Genomic DNA, 19,997 nt, shown 5'->3' with positions numbered 1-19,997 from the left:
AAATTTAGATTAACTTTAGGGAAACATGTAGTGGATTCTGCTGTAAATCATGTCCATGACAGCAATCATTCATACAAAAAATATAACAATGCCCTGAACTTGAGAACCCAGCTTCATTTTATTGGGATTAACTCTTCTTTCTTAGATGTTGATATGCTCTTCCAATTCTATCAAATGAATATTTATAAACATAATTGATTTCAACTATCAGATTAAATTGCTAATAAATCTATATGTAAGAGTTTTATATGGATGATTTATATATAATCACCCATCTCTCTATCCATCTGTCATCAATATACAGGTCTTTGATCATAATCCCCATTTTTATGAATTGTCATTTTTACCCCCGTTTCATCTAAGTTTAGCGCCATAGACAAGGCATCTCTAATTGTAAAAGTAAGTGGTATAATAATCACTTAAATCTTAGTAGAGCCTTCCCAGATATTGCGAAAGTGAACAACTCTAGCGACTGGGTAAACACTTTCTTTGAAAGTCAGGTGATTCCCAATTCTTTGTTTTTAACATTATTGAACCTAACTGAATTGTTGACTGAAAGAGTACCGAAAATAATTTTTAACGAACGATCTCTAGGTGATTTTAGCATGTAAGTTGGAAAGAGTTTGAAGGAATTGACTGATATAGCCAATAACATAAGTCCTTCCATTCTTGTCTACTTACACAAATGAACATATTTTCTCAGGGCGTCACATCTATAAAAACAAAAAATAGGTCCAGGTTTGATGGGGAGCCCTGTCTCATTTAGCAATATCCATTCACAGAGACTTGGACTAATTAAAAAAACCACACAGACCTCCATTTATTTTATTAATAGATATGGTCCATGTCCATTTTATTTTCTCCGTTTAATAATTATGTAACAAAATGTGTGGCGTTTTATGCTATTTTGATCAATTGTGTACCTCTAATAATAGTAATAACTCAATCCAGAAGACCTAGAGCATTAGGGTCACAGGAAAATAAAACTTAAAAAAAAACTTTTTTAAACGTATCTACTGACTGCAAGGTATTAGCCACGTACTTAGTCCAGTGACCCTGGGGAAGTTACTTAGCCTCTCTGAACTTTTTGGGTTTTTTTAATCTTCAAAATGGGAATAATAATAGCTTATAATTCATACCTTTGTGATGAAAACTAAAGGAGTTAATATACTATGCGGAAGAAATGGAATGGAAATTCAAGTGATGTAAAACTTCTGATTCACTTACCTAAGAGTTAATAAGAGGACTATTTTTTATATTTTAAAATTTGCATGGTGGTAGGTATTAAACTGCTAAGGTATTTAAATTCCACTGAATACTTTTAAAAGAGTGATTAATGGTTTTATTTTAAAATGTCAATATTTACAATACATTAGGAATTACATCTTTTGCAACTCTGTATGATGAAACATTTTGTAAACTAGATGCATTGGGAGTTACGTTTTTGAAATTATTTTATGTATATGAGCAAATATCTTAGAAGAAGACCACAGCTGAGCAGTGCTTGTTTATCTAGAGAGTTGCCTAAATTCGGACCCTACGTAGGGCTCAGCAGGAAAGGAGTAAAGGCATTTCGCTTATTCTCTTCCCTAGCCCTGTCTTGAGCGGACCTGAATCAATCCCGCTCCGCGTTCTCGTCATTCACAAAGCCTGGAGCAGCCGTTTGCCACCAACAGGTGGCACCCGTTAACAGGCTCCAGGGGGCGGGCCCCGAGCACGCCTCTCGGCGGCCCCGTGGAGTCTCTCGGCTTCCGTTGCGCATCGAGCAAGATGGCAGCCTCCGAGACGGTTAGGCTACGCCTTCAATTTGATTACCCGCCGCCAGCCACCCCGCACTGCACGTCCTTCTGGCTTCTCATCGACTTGAACAGATGCCGAGTAGTCACGGATCTCATCAGTCTCATCCGCCAGCGCTTCGGCTTCAGTTCTGGGGCCCTCCTGGGCCTCTACTTGGAGGGGGGGCTCTTGCCCCCCGCCGAGAGTGCGCGCCTGGTACGAGACAACGACTGCCTCAGGTGCGCGGGCGGGATGGGGGCACGGCGGTGGGGCGCCGGGGACGAGCCTGCGCACGTCCGGGGGCGCCTCCGGCGTCTGGAGACCGCGTGTGGGTGTGGGTCCGGGTGAGGGTCGGGGTGAGCTGGGGGGGGCTGTCAAACTGCACTTCCGTGAACCCCGGAGATTCTGATTGGTCCAGTCAGGTTTGGGGCTCAGGAGTCTGCCTTGTAACTAGCATCTTTCCCCGGGAAGCTTCTAATGCAGAAGGTTGGTGGACCACACTTGGAAAAACCCTGATCTTGGGTGTGGGCAGGGCCCGCGTTTCTTCCAGCCTTGACTGAGCAAGCGCTCACTTAGCCGGGCACTGTGTTAGGTGCGCGGGGTGCCGGGCGTGCCTGAGACCCGGCCTTCCCCTGGCAGTTCGCAGGGTCAGGTGCCGGAGACCCAAGCAAACGGACCCGCAGTCATGTTTTCTTCACCGCTTGCAGCGTGTCCAATCTCAGAGCTCCTGCAATACCCGCTGGGACTGGTGGGCGTCATTCAGTGTCTCACCTGGGTTCTCTTAAATAGGTGTTTGGAACCTTTTGGGTTGTGAATTGGGAAACAAAATAGTTTTAAATATGCTTTTGGAAGTTTTAAAAGATGATACTGAGATGAGTATCAAGGAGCGGTTGTGGTGTAAATTGCTCACGTGTGGCTGATTTATCTCAATAAAATGGTAAGACACGATTTCAGTTCGGATTCATATCTTGGACTGATTTATTCAGGGCTTCTTTTTAAAAGCTTCATCTACAGTGAAAAAAATTCTAGAGTTGTGAACCAGGTTACTTACTTCTGCTTGCCATTTGTGGCATGTTGAATATTCGTTTCCCCAGAGTATGTCAGATTCATAAGATTTCTTCAGAGCATCAGGGAATTTAACTTGGAACAACTGCTACATCTTTGAGCATATGCGTGTCGTTCTCTCTTTTAAAAGCAGGAACACTGATTTACTAATAACGTTTAGCGTTTCCAGTGACAATTTGAAATAATCCAAGTTTCAAAAAGAGGTCTTTTTCCTTTTTATTCACTGTGAAATAGATCTCCATTCTCTCTGCAATTCAGGGACTATTTAAATATTGCCGTTGTAAGGACTGCATCCTCTCCTGTTAAGTTTACTTTCTCATCTATCTCCTGTCTAATGAATTAATAACTTGCTGATGGCTAACTGCAGTTATACTTCATTTAATGAATTGTCTGGAAATTAGACTCTTTATAATGAAGTCAACAGTGTCAAAAGCAAACCATGAAAGCTGTTATGGGAAATAAATACAGCACAATGGCAGGCAGAATTCCTCCTAAACACCAGAATGCACAATTGCATATGGCAAGAAATACCTCTGCAGCTAGCTTCAGTGGTAAATGGGGCAGACCTTAGGAAAAAGTTGAATTTGGAAAAGTTTTGTATGTTTTCGTGGTTTCATGTCCATAGTCATTCTCTGTCTTCCCCTGACAGACTCACTTTTCTTCAGAGCTAAAGAAGAAAACAGTTTCTTTTCTCAAAGATACCCAATATTGTTGGAGTAGACCAAAATAACTAGTTTTGTGTTTCTGTATATTATGTTCTTGTGTCATGTGGAGTGGATAATTATCTGACTGGATAATCATACCAGGTTTTGCTGCTAAGTGCAGAAGATGGTTGAAAAGAAGAGATCATCGTGGAACACAAATGGTCAGGGAATTTCACAGTACCTTGAAGGTTGGATAACCTCGTACAGTTGTGGAGGCAAAAGCTACCCTGACTTGGTGAAGGGATGAGTTTGACCAGCAGAAGAATTCTGTTGGGATTGCCAGGAGTGCTGAGAGAGCTCCCATGAGGAGAAGCGGAGCCTGGTTGTGGGAATCCTGAGAACTAGCCCTGGAGGCGCGAGCATCTCCACACTTGTGTGCCATGGCCACTTCCTCACAGCCCCTTCTTTTGAGCCCCCAGAATCTGACTTCCTCTGCCCCCAGCCTGCTAACGTGGAGCTCCTCAAGGCGGTCTCCATCTCCCCTGGGAGGAGGAAGTGCTCCCATTTGCCTGGAGCCCCATCCATCTGCTAGGGCTGCTCTAACAAAACACCACAGGCTTAAGCAACCGAAATTTCCCTCTCACAGTTCTGGAGGCTGGAAGTCCAAGGTTAAGTGTTGGCAAGTTTTGTTTCTTTTTGAGGCCTCTCTGCTTGGCTAGTAGGTGTCTCTCTTCTTACTGTGTCCTCACATGACCTTTTTTCTGTTCTCAGAAAAAGGCACGTGACCTGGTGTCTCTTTGTGTGTCCAGATTTTCTCTCTCATAAGGACACCAGTCAGATTGGATTAGGGCCCCGCTCTTAACGGCCTCATCTTAACTTGATTACCTCTTTAAAGGCCCTGTCTCTAAATACAGTCACATTTAGAGCTACTATGGGTTAGGGCTTCAGCATAAGAATTTTGAGGGGACACAGTACATCCCATAACACCCCCTGAAGAGAGCTTCACAGAGGCCTGGCTGCAGCACCTGGAGAGCGACCAGCTGGAGTGAGATCTCCCTGTTGAAGAGTCATTCTGTGAGGAAACAGAATGCCTTCTCTCCTCTGTCACTCTTTTGACTCTGCGGCATTTAATACTGATTATTAAATGCTGAACATTAGAGATGAGCTCTCATTTCATGTTGCTGTGATCAGTGGCTCCTTGGATAGCCAGCCAAGCCCCTCTTGACATGTCTGTGAGGCTGGCAGTGGGAGTGAAGAAGACAGAGCGTCTGAGCCAGGCTGAGGGCAGTTTGGTTTCCTGAAACCTCGGGAGCCAAAGAAGATACTTGCCGTTAAGGCTGCCGCTCCTTGTGCAGCTCTGGGTCTCTTGACGCTCAGTCTCGTTTTGTAGCGTGCTGATGGTTTGGGGGATATAGAATACTGAGAGCTCTTCTCTCATGTCCAGGAGTGTGTTTGTCCAATGCCCGTGGGTGAACAGAGACCAGTGGAAGTTAGGCCTGGACTGCTTTCATTGTGGAACATTGAAACATATTCTTTTATTAAAACAAAGCAAACAAAAAGGCTTATTGTTAAAAAACAATTATACTTCAAAATAGTTCAGGGTACAGAATCCCTTATTTCTTTTCTCACGTACTCTTCCTACACCCCACTCTCCAGAAGTATCCTCAGTTAAATTTGGAGTGTCTTTTCCATACATATGCAAACATATATACTTACACTCTTTAAATACACATGTCATTATAATATACATTTTTCCTGCACCTCACTTTTTTTAACCTAACGTATCTTGGGTATCTTTCATTTTAGTATATACGATATGTGATGCAATTGCTACGTCATTCTTTTTAAATGCTATATTATTCCTTTGCATGGCCATGTTAATTTATTTAACCAGCCCCTTATTAATGGACATTTTAGGTGGTAATCTTAGTTTGACTGGGCTTCTATAATAAAAATACCATAAACTGGGTAGCTTATAAATAACAGAAGTTTAATTCTCACAGTTTAGAGGCCAAAGAGCCCAAGATCAAGGTGCTGGCAGACTTATGGTCTGGTGAGGGCTTGCTTTCTGGTTCACAGATGGTACCTTCTTCCTGTGTCCTTACATGGTAGAAGGGGACTAGGGAGCCCTGGGGGTCTCTTTCATAAGGGCGCTAATCCCATTCATGAGGGCTTTACCCTTATGATGTAATCACTTCCCAAAGGCCCCATCTCCTAACACCATAACATTGGAGGGTTAGGATTTCAACATATGAATTTGGGGGGGACACCAAAACATTCAGCCCTTGGCAGTTGTCATCTGGTTTTCACTGTTACATAATGCTGTGGTGAGTATTCTTCTATATCTTTGTGTACTTGGGCAATGATTCAGTAAGATACATTCCCAGAAGGGGTACTCCTTGGTCAAATTTTAAAATTTGATAAATACTGTCAAGTTGGCCTCCAGAAGAGTTGTACAGGTCTGTATTTATGCCAGAAATATATGAGTTACTTTTGTTCAGTATTGTGCGAAAGGTAAGAGAGCAGAGTGATTAAGAGCTCAGGGCCTGGAATCAGAACCCTGGATTCAAATCTTGGCTCTATGACTCATTAGCTGTGTGCCCTTGGTCAGGTAACTTACTTCTCTGAAGGTGGTAATGCAGGGCACTGCAAGCAGCAGCTAGGCAGGAGGGAGGCTGCAGGGAACAGGTGGGACCCAAAGAGATTGCCGGTCCCTGCTTTCACCCTCTTTGTTGAATTTCACCTCCATTTGATGGGACAAGTTCATTAAAAACCCATCAACTCCTGCCCTCAGAGGACTAACAACATTCACTGTATTAATAAAAATTAGAGCTAACATTTAGATAGCACTTGCTCTGAGCCCAGCACGGCTCTAAATATATATGATAGCTCATCTGAGTACTATAATTATTACTGTTACCCCCATTTGTACAGATGGGAAAAGTTGAGGTAATGATATTTTAAATTTTTAACTAAAGGCAGAAGAAGGATTTGAATCCAGTCACTTTGGCCTTGGCAGGCAATGACTAGTGGGAGTGGGGAGGTGTCAGGCAGTGCAGATGGGCATGTCTGTATTTATGTATGATAGAATCCTAGAGGTGAACTTGCAAATTGAAAGGGAATACCTTGCATTTTGATACTAGTGCCCAGTTTGCCCTGCAAAGAGTTTGAATGAACAGTGGAGAGTCTGTTTTAAACATTTCTTGGGATCAAATCTCTTTCATTGCTAATTATACAGGTAATTCACTTTTCTTTGTAAAAGGACAGCTACATTCACTTCTGTTTGTAAAAGGACAGTTACATTTGTTGTCTGTGATCCAAGTGGGGAAATGAAGAACATTGCCAGGGAAAGTGTCCACCCTGAAAAGAATGGTAACTGAGCAGACCCAGGTGAAACGTTTCTTGTTCTCTGGATGGTGTTTTGTTTCTCAGTCTTAATATGCTCCAAACTGAAATTACTCTCTTCAGGAGTAGCAGGTAGCGAGGCTGCAGCAATCACAGGTCAAGTGTCCACAGATCCATGATCTTCAGGATGGGTGAGGTGATGACAGGAGCTGCTCTTGAAAGCATAATGCTGTTGTAGGCTCCTTTGAAAGCCAGGGGTCCTGCCTACACGGGATGCAGCACGTGCAGTGTTCCAGTGAATTAATGAACCACAGTGACTGAACAGAAGGTCTTGCATCCATTTTCAAAGTGTGATGGAAAGTTTGGTACTAATTGTCATCTCAGAATTGAAACTTGAATCATAGCATTGCTACAGGTGAAAACAAATTAATCAAGAATGTTATGGAAAGTTCCATATCCTGGAAGTTCCTAAGTAGTTCTTAGATTCACAGGATGCCAAACTAGCTTTTGCCTGTTTAAGAATTACTTTCTTGCTGCTAGGTGCCAAGGTCCACAGCTGAGAACAGGGGGTAGTGAGTTTTATTTAAGTCCCTGCTCTTTCAGAGTTTTATTTCTCTCTTCATCCTACTCCTGGTATCAGTAGCTTTTATTTTATCTTCACTTGTATGTGTCTGTGTATTTTATGTATTCTGAAGAATAATTGAGGATTTTTTTCAACTACCACATTGAGATAAATCCACAGGATTACTATACCTTAAAAAAAATTAAAGAATGCCTATAATCTATCTTATTACTCACCAATTATACTTTATTTTCTATTTTTTAAAAATAAATTTATTTATTTTTGGCTGCATTGGGTCTTCGTTGCTGCGTGCGGGCTTTCTCTAGTTGTGGCGAGTGGGGGCTACTCTTCGTTGAGGGGCGCAGGCTTCTCATTGCGGTGGCTTCTCTTGTTGCGGAGCACGGGCTCTAGGCCCGTGGGCTCAGTACTTGTGGCTCCCGGGCTCTAGAGCGCAGGCTCAGTAGTTGTGGCGCATGGGCTTAGTTGCTCCGCGGCATGTGGGATCTTCCCGGACCAGGGCTCGAACCCATGTCCCCTGCATTGGCAGGCAGATTCTTAACCACTGTGCCACCAGGGAAGCCCTGTACTTTATTTTCAAATATGATTGTCCACATCTTTCCCTGGTCACTAAAAGTACTTGATGAAAGATACAGCTGGATGTAAATGTATTGAAAGAATAATGTATGTTTTTAGGAGACATTTTTTTAAAATAAATTTATTTATTTTTGGCTGCATTGGGTCTTCGTTGCTGTGCATGGGCTTTCTCTAGCTGCGGTGAGCGGGGGCTACTCTTTGTTGCAGTGAGTGGGCTTCTCATTGCAGTGACTTCTCATTGCAGAGCACGGGCTCTAGGCCTGTGGGCTTCAGTAGTTGTGGCATGTGGGCTCAGTAGTTTTGGCTCACGGGCTCTAGAGTGCAGGCTCAGTAGTTGTGGCTTACGGGCCTAGTTGCTCCATGGCATGTGGGATCTTCCTGGACCAGGGCTTGAACCCATGTCCCCTGCATTGGCAGGCGGATTCTTAACCATTGCGCCACCAGGGAAGCCCCAGCAGGCATTTTTAAACACCCATTATGTGCTTGACATTGACGACACTCACTCAGCTCTCTGTCACTGGGATGTGCCTATTAGAATTAGCTGTTGCCGGTTCATGGAGGAACAGAATTCCTTTACTGTAGTGAAATGACTTTGGATGAACTGTATATTAGTCAGAGTTCTCCAGAGAAACAGAAACAATAGGAGATGATATAGATATAGACATAGACATAGCTCTAGGTACAGAAATGAGATTTATTATAAGGACCTGACTCATGAGATTGTGGAGACAGAGAAGTCCCAAGATCTGCAGTCGGCAAGCTGGAGACCTGGGAAAGCTGATGATAAAGTTCCGGCCCAAGTGCAAAGGCCAGGAAAGCAGATGGTGTGTTTCAGTCTGATTCCTAGTCTGAGGCAGAAGTTCTTCTGACGTCCCAGCTCAAAGACAGGCAGGCAGGGAAAGCGGATTCCCTCTTGCTCAGCCTTTTATTCCGTTCAGGCCTTCAGGGGATTGGGTGAGGGCCATTCACACTGGGACCATCTGCTCACAAAGGCAGTCTATTTAGTGTACAAATTCAAATGTTAATCTGATCCTGAAACACCCTGACAGACATGCCCAGAACAATGTTTAACCAAATATCTGGTCACCCCAGGGCCTAGTCAAGTTGGCACATAAAATCAATAATCACCAAATGCTTTGGAATTTTACGATGGCTGTCAGTACCCCAGAGAACATAAGTTATAAATGGTCGGTGTTTTCCTAAATTTAAACAAAATAAAAATGAAATCTGATTTTTAAAATAGTAGCTTACAGTTAAAACCCAAAACGGATAGTTAGCATCATCACCATTTAGCGCAGGCGTATAACGTAGTGGAAAGGTTGTGGACGTTGACGTTACACAAACAGGTTTGAATCCTATTTCTGTGGCTTATTAGCTGTGGATCCTGGGCAGTTACTTGTCTGAACCATAATTTTGTGATCTGTTTTAAAATGAAAGATACTTACTTCATGGTCGTGTTTAGATTAGAGAAAATCTATAGGAAATGTTTAGGATGCAGTAGTTGATCAATCAATAAAATTAGTCATTTGAAAGTTGACCGTAAGTGATGCCATATAGGCCATTTTGTTAAAAAGAGTCTTTTGTCCTTAAGCGATTTGACATTTTTTCATTGCCTGATGACAGTGACAGTCTGCAGTCCTCTTAGTATATAACTACATCCTGGAGACATACTTATGAATTACTTACTAAAGCTTTCTCTCTTGTTCTTTTGATAGAGTTAAATTAGAAGAGAGAGGAGTTGCTGAGAGTCCTGTAACAGTTAACAATGGTGATAGTACTCGTTTATTACCTAGAAAAGCAAAGAAGCGGGCATTTAAGTTGGAGGAAGATGAAGAAACCGAACTAGATTACAAAAATTCAAAGAAGCGTTGGAAGAGGCATGAGAACAATAACAGTGAGAAGACTTTGGATCTAGAACCAAAAGCTGTCACAGATCAGAGTGTGAGTAAAAAAAACAAGAGGAAAAAGAAAGCCACATGTGGTGTAGTGGATGCTGATGGTGGAGAGACCGAAAGAAAATCACCAAAGAAAACGGAGAAATGTGAATATAAAAAGCAGGCAAAGACTCCCAAGTCTTCTAAAGCACAGTCAGTGAAAGAGTGGACCATCCTGAAGTACAGTCCTCCAAAAGGTCCTGCTGCTAGAAACAGCCTTGTGAAAGCCAAAAGAAAAGGTGGCCCAAGCATTCCTACAAAAGAGAGTCCCGATGACTCCTCAGAGTCTGAGTCTTATCATGAATCAACCAGTGATGGTCTCAGCAATGTCATCTTGGAGGTCACACATTCCCCAGAGAAAATCTCGACTGAAGTATCAAAGGAAGGATCCTCTATGAAAACCACAACTGCAAACAAAGGGGCTGCAAATACTGGTTTTACCTCTACCCCCATCAAGGGCAAGACCTCCAGAACATCATCTTCTAGTTCAGACTCTAGTTCAGAGTCAGATAACCAATGTGTGATGTCAAAGAGTACCCCGGTGTGTACTGCAGATTTCTTAAAGACTGTAGGTCTCTTTGCAGGAAAACGTTGTCCAGGGCCATCCTCACAGGTTCCAAATGCTGCTGGATGGAAGCAGTCGGACTCAAATGGTGGCAGACAGGCCCTTGGTCCTCCTCCCAATGTGACTCTCCCCATCACTTTGGGAAGAGGTTGGAGTAGGGGAGAGGACCTTCTTTCTTGGAAGGGAGCGAGGGGTCGGGGTATGCGGGGCAGAGGTCGAGGACGAGGGCATGCTGTTCCCTGTGTTTTAAATAGAAATGCTGATTATCAGAAGCAACAGCAGTTGAATGAAATGGTGACAAACTCATCTACTGTTATCCAGGTAAGTGTTATTTATTGTGAGTTTACCTCTTCCCCTTTCCTCATGTAGTGTTTCTGGAATTGATGTCATGGGTTCACAGTTTCTCACTAGTAACAAAATCACATGACTAATACTGTTTTTCAGAATCCCATAGAGACACACAAGAAGGACTACAGTCTCTTACCGCTTTTAGCAGCTGCCCCTCAAGTTGGAGAAAAGATTGCATTTAAGGTATATTTTTAAAAAACAACAATAGTTACAACAAAAAAGATTATTCCCCCCTAAATAAACTTACTCATTAACATGTCAGGTTACATTTATATTTATAATTTAATATATATTAATAAAATTTAATAAATTTATTAAACTACTTTATATTAAATCATATTTATAATAACTCTTCCTGGATCATATCTTTCGTGTTCTCCTGCCTAGCATGTAGTAGGTGCCTAGTAATTGTTTTCTGAATGAGTAGAAATGGCTCAGCCTGGTGTCTGGAACGTAGCAAGTGCTCAATAAAAAAAGCCTCTACATATCACCCCAAAAGCCTCCAAAACCCCCAAAAAAACTTTCCTACTGGAACCCCTGTTTTGCCACAGGCTCATGGTAGGGCTCCCAGAGAGGTGGAGTGGGCACCCCAATATTGTGTGTTTTGTTTTCTCAGGAGTAGGGGAAAGGAGCCACAGGGCATGTGTATTTGTGAGTTTTTTTCTTCTTTTTTAGCTTTTGGAACTAACATCCGATTATTCTCCTGATGTTTCTGACTACAAGGTAAGGTTCTTTATTTTAAAATAATCAAACGTCAGTATATTAAAGAAGCTAAAGTCATGTTTAATACTGCTAATATGGATAATACGGATTTTTATGGAGTAAATAATGTCATAAAGTAGAAAAAATATTTTCAAAATGTAAACTTTTTGATAGTATCACTTTGAAGTCTCCCAATGTTATTTTTCTTAATACTTGGGAAGAATATAGAATGAGAATGACGATTTTAATTTTTTTTTATTACTCATTTATTTCTAATCAGCTTAGATACACAAAGTTATTTGAGTACCCCTCTCCCATGATCCTAAACTTTGAAAGAGAAAAATAGATAGCTCTCAGCCAGAAAATTTGATTATTTTCAGCATAGGAATCTACTTCATATATTTGTGAATTACTACTGGTTATTATCATCTAATATGTTTTGTTTTGCTTTACCAGTTAACCACTGGTAGTTCACAAATACTGTCTTTGGAATTTACTCACTGAATATTTGTATGGGACTTCATGTTGGCATATGAACTTTATCACAGTTCAGTAAAAGTTTGACTCAATCAGTAATTACATGTTTCCTTCCCTTTCTCACCCATTCAAAATTTTGCTGAAAATCTTGTTAAAATGCATACTTTCTTATTTTGATGTGAGATTCAGAATGTAAGTCCATTTTTTTAAGGGAATAATTGATAACGTTAATATATAACGTATAATATTATAACGTATAATATAGTGATACGGATAAGGTATAAGAAGATTTGATTCAATCTGAGTTGATCCCTAGGTAGCCTTTTAAAATCTTGGTAAGAATCTTTCTTCAAAAGCAGGCTAGAAGAAGAATCAGTTCATGAAGGGATTTGGTTGGTTAGTTCTGGGTAACTGGTGTTTTATCATCTTTTTCATCTTAGCCCCTTAATATAGGTGACCACATAACTTATATAAATCAGAACACTTGTGAGTGAAAAAAGTGAATATTGTATTAATAATTATACTGAAAGGAAATGTAAATGGACCTGTCTTGGGCAAACCAGGATGTTTTTTCACCCTACCATAGATGACTAATTCAATTCTGTGGTACATGAGGAAATGGAGATAAACATGAATTGGTATGTCCCACGGCCTCTACCGATTGTTGATTCTAGATGATATTGATTTTTTTTAAACTCATATTAAATGGATGTTCGTCATTATAGTTATCATCTTGGTAAGCTATTTGCTTACTTTATTTCCCAGTGTTTTTAGAACTTTTTTGAAGTTGCTTTCAAAACCGTTTCAAGGGTGAAAATCAGTATCACTTTTTTGCTTTGATGTCAAGTACTTTTATCCAGCTAGATCATTGGCTTTATTCATTAAGCTTGTCTTTAAAAGTCAAATCTACCTTCAAAGAATGTAGTCTCCTCAGCCTCTAACCTGTCTCATTTGTATCCGTGGAATTTTAATTTATGGAGGTGACTGAGTGATGACACAGAGAAGTCAGTGCTACTGAGAAAGGAATTTATTACTTACATTTCCCGAGAGAAGAGGGGGATGCCACACCAGGCAGGACCACGGGGGACAGCACCTGGTTGTGGCTGGGAGGCAGAAGCAGGAGGGAGGAGCTTTTATCGGGGTTTCCTTGGTGTAGGCAAGGCAGGGTGAGGGAGACAGCTTAGGATCAGCTAGTCTGAATAAGTAGCAGGCTGTTGGCTATAGGGGCTGTCCCTGTTTGGTACCTGCTCCTGGGATGATTGAGACCAGGGGAAATGCTGGCTTGGTATGTGGGAGTTCTATTTCAAATGCATGTTGATTTATTTAAAAACTTTTTTTGTTGAGATAAAACCCACATAACAAAACTCACTATTTAACTGTTTTAAATTGTGCGATTCAGTGGCTTTAGTATATTCGTAATAGTTGACATGTTGATTTTTGACTTGAACTTTTGTTTTTGAAAGGAAGGAAAAATATTAAGCCATAATCCGGAGACCCAGCAAGTAGATATAGAAATTCTTTCATCTTTACCTGGTGAGTGTTCTAGAAAAGAATTTGGCAATGTAGGCTCTTCACATCTACACTGGTTTCTAAACAGCTTTCACACACAGGCGCTGCCGTCTTCCTTGGCCCCCATGGCTGCCTGGCGCTCTGCATACCTCTGTCAGCACAGAGGGGCCGGGAGGATGGGTGCTGCACTCCCACAAGTGGAGATGCGTGTCTACTAAGAGTTGTTGGGTTTGTTCCCAGAGCTGTTAGGCGAGTTGTTCTTGTTACTGTAGTTATGTAATTTCATAAAATTACATAAATTGATGAAAATTGATGGCAAAAAAAATTATGTCTGTGAAACCTAAGTTGAATGCTGACTCAGGATTGTTACTGAAAAATTTGCTTTTGAATTATATGTGGTGGGTCAGCTATAAGAGATTGGGAGGAATTTGGTAAAAATCTGTGACGATTCTACACTTACATTGTGTTGCTAGCTTTTGTGTTCTTTTTTTTATTATTATTCATTCTTGCATCACTTTAAAAAAAACCCTCAAAACTCAAAAATTGTGGAAATTACATATATACATTAAGGATATGATTTATAAAAGAAAGACAGCTCTAGTTGGTGGACTCATAAGACCTGCTAGCTCTGTTTCAAAAGATTGGCAAATGAACATACTTCTGTGTGTTAAGTCAAAATAAAATGTCTAAAGTATAAGTGTATCCACACGCTCACACATTATTTTAAATGGTTCCCTGCTTTATCCCTGATTCACCCCACCCATTATTGGTTCTGAAATCCTGGAATAAGAGGGCTTTTACTGTATATGGCTTAACTGGGGTTGTGTTTGCAGGGGTCCCTGGCCAGGGAGTAGAGGAGATGTCTTTTTCTTTAGCAGACTCTAAGGAATTGATTATTTTCTGTTCGTGTTTAAATAAGGTAGTGAGTAAAAGATTCAAAACTCCAGTACACAGAAATCATTCAAAAAGGTTTTTCAGAGAAACCCCTGGTCGGGGAACAAAGATCACACAAGCCATGCAGTGCAGCCAGAAAACACACACACAGACACACACAGACACACGCACACAGACACACACACACACACACAAACACACACACACCTTCCACTGGTTTTCCAGCTTTCTTCTGATTAGGTTTCATTTGAAGAAATCCCCCTTCTTTGGAATGGTGGACAGAGGTTTGTCCATGATCAAATTTTGTGGACACAGCCTGATCACTTCTTGTCAGGTGATTGACAGTGATGACATCCAATTAGAACTTTTCTTTTTGGGAGCATCAGGAAACACTTTATCTGTTTTCTAGCAAAAGTACAGGTAGTACTTTGCATGTTTCTAATATACATCAATTTCAGTTACCATGATTTAGTTAAATAAAACCAGCTCCCCGGTGACGTTGGTATGTAACTCTTAACTGTAAGTAACTGTATAGAGTACCGCTAGCTCTCCCGTCCACAAATCACTGCATAAATAACACATGGCTATATGATTAGTACAAGTCACATCACTTCTTTCAAAGTCTGTTGGTGGTTGGTCACTGTGCATCTGTTACTCAATTCCCATAACACAGCAAAGTGTGTAGTTGTGCTGCTTCCTTGTCTCTCAGTGGTAAATCCACGTAACACCTTACAAAAATGGATAATTGAAATAGGGAATTGGCCAACAAAGATGAAAGCACAACAAAGAAACAAAAAGTGATAATGCTAAAAGTGACATCCAAATCGAGTTTAAGTGAAATCGTAGAAGAAGTAGCTCACTGTGGGAATGTTGACATTGAGCTTTATGTGAGCTTCTTGACGTCAACGAGGAAAGTGGTTGTGATGAAAGGGATGAGGATGTCCTAGAAGTGACATCAGCAAAAACTTCGCAAAACTGTGGAAAAGAAACTCTGAGAGCTATTTCATGACGTTAAAAGCTCAAAGAATAACAAACTGAGAGGAGTATGACAGTTATGTAAGGCGTAGAAAAGATTCTCACTCTGTACTGTGGTTACATGACAAGAAGGTGAGCACTGCTTAAACTACCCTTGATAAGTTTCTTACAAAGACATAGAACACTTTAATTCTCAGTATTTCTGTTTTAAATTAGATCCGTGTACTACATAAATAGCAGTTGTAGTATTTTTTTCATTTCCCTATACAGTAAAGGTTTTAAAGTTTTGACAAAAAATTTTAAAGCTCATGAGACAATCATAAGTTTTCCCATTGATTAAGATTGTTTTGCATGATTTCAGCCTGCATGGTCACTTTAACGGCCCCACCCTACCATGTAAAGTGAGGACTGCTGTATTACCAAGTAGTAAGCCTGTGTGATTTCTGAGGATACAGCAAGATATAAGGACTTGGCAGAATTCACATTACCGTCCCTTGTTGAAACATACCAGCTATTTTGGGGATTATCTTGTGGTTACACGTTCTTTTCTGGGATTACTAGTGGTAGCGGATCAAGCTCATTTCTTTTTGATGAAGGAAAGATTGTCACTGATCAGTAGCCGAGAAGCTCCTGTCTTTTGATACAGGGTTTTCGAAGGCTCTCCCGTCACTGAGCACTCCATACTTTCATGTGTGTCGCCAGCCTCCACATCAATGGACAGTGTGTTTGTGGTTGTTTTTCTAATGATATGAATTCCCTGTAGAGGAACATTTCACTACTGGGAAATGACTTACTGTCTCTCCTTCCTACCGTCTGCTTTCAGCCGTGAAAGAACCTGGGAAGTTTGATCTGGTTTATCACAACGAAAATGGAGCCGAGGTAGTGGAGTACGCGGTGACGCAGGAGAAGAGGGTAGGCGCGCTTCTCTTCTTGGGGTTTCCTTGGTCGTCCACTCTCTTGACTGGCCACTGGTGGCCTGGAAGGGGACACTGAAGCTTCCTGAACTGCCTGTGTTAAAATCATAAAGGATCTCAGCCTTGGGGACCTCTGTCGTGCCTGCAGGATGGCTGTGACAGTGCCAAGTGCCAAGTTAGGGTGCATCTTGAACGTCAGAGAGCCTATAAGACAAGATGCACAAATAAGTCTTATTTAAGAGTGTACAGTTGCATAAAATCAGTTTTGGGAGTTCCCTGGTGGCCTAGTGGTTAAGATTCTGGGCTTTCACTGCCATGGCCCTGGTTTAGTCCTTGGTCAGGGAACTGAGATCCCACAAGCCATGAGGCATGGCCAAAAATCAAAATCAAATCAGATCAAATCACAGTTTTATAAGGGTGTCAGTAGAAAAGAGTAGCATTTTAAAAACAAAAGTACACATAAATGTACAGCTTGGGCGATTTTCACCAATGAACATACCCCATGTAGTAACCAGCACCCAGATCAAGAAATAGCACATGAGCAGCCCCTCCAGAAATCTCCATCACACCTCCTTGCACTTACTACTACCTCTCAAACGTTAACCATGATTCTGACTTACAACAGCACAGGTTGTTTTGAAGAATGACGTGAAATGATGAATCTGTCTTTTGATTTTGTTTCAGTCCTTAAATTTCCATTTTAGGAAGTATATGGTTTAGAGCTTTGTAGACTTGCAGAGTTGCTGGAATGGCTGCCTCATTAGAATATGGTAGCATTGAAGTGAGTAGAATTTATAGTTAAGAAACCACTTCTTAAGGTGTTTATACTTGAAATGTTATGATAGTATTCTGAGTTTTAGTACTGCAGAGTCACGTTTTATCTGAAATGTGAATTTGTGGAAACCCTAAGCTGACTGTATGTTTTGCTTTGTCTTTGGGGTAGATGCCACTCAGGGATTTACTCCAAAAGCACATTTTTAGGGTCTGTGGTAGGCTCAGCAGATGTTGCCCAGTCTCCTGTACTTCTTCATTTGCAATATATGCAGCCCCACTTTTTTGTAGAAATGTATTCTTGGAAACTACATTGGAAAATTAAACGTTGAAGGCTTTCCTCTTGGAGGCCTCACTAAGCAGCAGCCTGAAATAGGGCCTGTAATTACCTTTTTTGACACTAGATGGCTCTCATTATTCATATGGCCAATGTTAGCTTTGCTTTCTCTTGATAAAATGTGAAATACCTCCTATTTTTAGGCAGCACAGGAAAAGAACTACAGAGCTGCACAAAAGGGCATCAGCAGTATAGTGATAACCTTCCTGGGCCACATCTGCCTCCCGGGAGGTCTGTGGGCTGCCTTTCCACAGAGGCTTGCTGGGCAAATCCTCCTGACCGCTTTGTAACCAGCTACCCTCCCCATGCAGCCCCTGCTCTAAATCAAAGAAAGATGAAGTATGTTTACTGTAAAATTTAGCTGCATTCTAGGTAAACAAGACCTTCCACCCTAAATGAACTGAGTTTACTGGGACTCAAATTACTCCAGGTCTTCAAGCATTCTGCATAAATGGAAATTGACTTTTTAAATGACTAAAAGTCATACGACCTCAAAATGAAGTCTCTAAACTGAATATTTTCTGTTTTTCCTCAGATCACCATTTTCTGGAGAGAATTAATTGATCCAAGACTGATTATCGAACCTCCAAGTAACACAAAGTGCGGAGCTTCCCTGAGTATGATCTCTCCACCTCATGGTTTATAAATGTCTTATTTGTGAAAGTGACTATAACTTGAACTTCTTTTTTTTCTTTTAAAGAAAATTTGAGAGTTGTATGCATTTTTGGTTATCTTTACCGCATAGGAAAAAATCTACCTCATCATTTAAAATAACATGGGTGTTGCTTTTTTAGACCTCTTTTTTTTCCGCAGGCTTAATTTTAGTAACAAAATTCAGAACATGACATTCTTCAGGCATTGTGTATAAAGCAGGCATGACATTCTTCAGGCTTTGTGTATAAAGCAGTATGTATGGTTTCTTCTCGTTTTTATTTTGTTTGACCATCAAGTAGCCATTGTCAGTAGGAGTTTATAATACCAAGTACAAAAAAGTGCTGCATTTCTTGTCTCAGTAAGTTTTATTAAGTAATATTTTAAAACGTGAAAGCATGTTACTTGACTTAATTTTTTAACATTTAAGATGTTCCATTCAATATGGAACGTCTTATACATTTCAAGTATTTTATACTTGTAATTGTCAAGCGTTAACCAGTAGTTGGGTTTATTGCAGGCAGTGAGTTAAGGAATCCTTTCATACTCTTTCCAACTTTCTTTAAAATGAAGGATTCTTAGGGCCTGTGGAGAGCAGTGGAAATAAGTATGTGTGCCTGGGGAAGAACTGGGGCTCCACTCGGGGGAGAGGATTTACTGTGGGCTCAGACCAGGGTTATCTTGCTCCAAATCCCGAGCACCTGGCTGAGTGTGCTGGAGTTGGGATCGTGAACAGAAACTTCCTTTTCTGTTATTATTCAGCACAGAACTAAAAAGCTTAAAATATATAGTGTGAAAATTGTTTTCTTTTCACAAAACATCAGATCCCTCCTTCAGCTTTGCAGATTTTAAATAAAATCATATTGAACTAAACTTCCGTGCTGAGTCATCTTGTTCGGTTGAGTTTTGCAAATTGCTGTCTTGTTTTATAGTAATGCAAAAGATTAAAAATTTCTGGAACAAGGTTTGCCTTGACTAAAGACTCTGGTGTTGCAAGGTTTAGTCCAATGGAGTTTGTTAGATTTGGGAGCTATTGGACCAAAGGAGATGCTGTCCAGTTTTAATTTGCATGACATTGATGTGTATCAAAGTGTGTATTTATTGATTTGAGAGGTATGACTCCAGAAAGAGTGAGATTAACACGAATGATGGAATCTTGGCACTGGGTTTCTTGTGTAAGCATGCTTTCTTTCTAGGGTTTGGAAAACAAGACAAATAGTAAAGGCCAACAGGTGCATGAAAAAAAAAACGCTCAACGTCACTAATCTGGGAAATGCAAATCAAAACCACAGTGAGATATCACCTCACACCTGTTAGGATGGCTTTTATCAAAAAGAAAAGAAATAACAATTGTTGGAAAGCGTGTGCAGAAAAGGGAACCCCTGTGCACTATGGGTGTAAATTGATACATCCACTATGGAAAACAGTATGGAGATTCCTCAAAAAATTAAAAGTAGAACTACCATATGATCCAGCAATTTCACTTGTGGGTATTTATCCGAAGAAAACAAAAACACTGACTCGAAGTCAGAAGGAGAAAAATAAGTACCGTATGCTAACACATCTATATGGAATTTTGAAAAGCGGTACTGATGAACCTAGTGGTAGGGCAGGAATAAAGACACAGACGTAAAGAACAGACTTGAGGGCAAGGGGACGGGGGAGGGGAAGCTGGGATGAAGTGAGAGAGTAGCATTGATGTATACACAGTACCGAATGTAAAATGGATGGCTGGTGGGAAGCTGCTGCATAGCACAGGGAGATCAGCTCAGTGCTTTGTGACCACCTAGAGGGGTGGGATAGGGAGGGTGGGAGGGAGGCTCAAGAGGAAAAGGATATGGGGATATATGTATATGTATAGCTGATTCACTTTGTTGTACAGCAGAAACTAACACAACATTGTAAAGCATTTATACTCCAATAAAGATGTGAAA

General features: G+C 40.9%; 1 protein-coding gene across 2 annotated transcripts; it reads left to right on the top strand.

Annotated features, from left to right (window-relative positions):
• Positions 1–1,762: 1,762 nt before the first annotated feature.
• COIL (coilin) lies at positions 1,763–18,263 on the top strand. Of its 2 annotated transcripts, XM_060134651.1 has the most exons (7): positions 1,763–2,015; positions 9,702–10,806; positions 10,930–11,016; positions 11,509–11,556; positions 13,476–13,545; positions 16,214–16,302; positions 17,948–18,263. In XM_060134651.1, the coding sequence occupies exons 1-7, from the start codon at positions 1,771–1,773 to the stop codon at positions 18,056–18,058; spliced, it is 1,755 nt and encodes a 584-aa protein (XP_059990634.1). In that variant the 5' UTR covers positions 1,763–1,770; the 3' UTR covers positions 18,059–18,263. The 2 variants fall into 2 exon arrangements, with proteins under 2 accessions (XP_059990634.1, XP_059990635.1); XM_060134652.1 differs by lacking the exons at positions 16,214–16,302; positions 17,948–18,263 and having other exon boundaries at positions 10,930–11,019; positions 11,455–11,556; positions 13,476–13,509.
• The last annotated feature ends 1,734 nt before the right edge of the window (positions 18,264–19,997 follow it).

This window comes from Lagenorhynchus albirostris, chromosome 20 (genome assembly GCF_949774975.1).
Source record: "Lagenorhynchus albirostris chromosome 20, mLagAlb1.1, whole genome shotgun sequence".
NCBI lineage: Eukaryota > Metazoa > Chordata > Mammalia > Artiodactyla > Delphinidae > Lagenorhynchus > Lagenorhynchus albirostris.
The sequence above is the reverse complement of the archived record's forward strand: the minus strand, read 5'-3'. Positions and strand labels throughout refer to the sequence as shown.

Bases quoted from the DNA above. Each gene is read 5' to 3' on its own strand.
- COIL (XM_060134651.1), top strand. From the start codon at position 1,771: ATGGCAGCCTCCGAGACGGTTAGGCTACGCCTTCAATTTGATTACCCG. The intron at 11,557-13,475 runs GTAAGGTTCTTT...TGTTTTTGAAAG, and splicing joins CTGATGTTTCTGACTACAAG to GAAGGAAAAATATTAAGCCA. The intron at 13,546-16,213 runs GTGAGTGTTCTA...GTCTGCTTTCAG, and splicing joins AATTCTTTCATCTTTACCTG to CCGTGAAAGAACCTGGGAAG.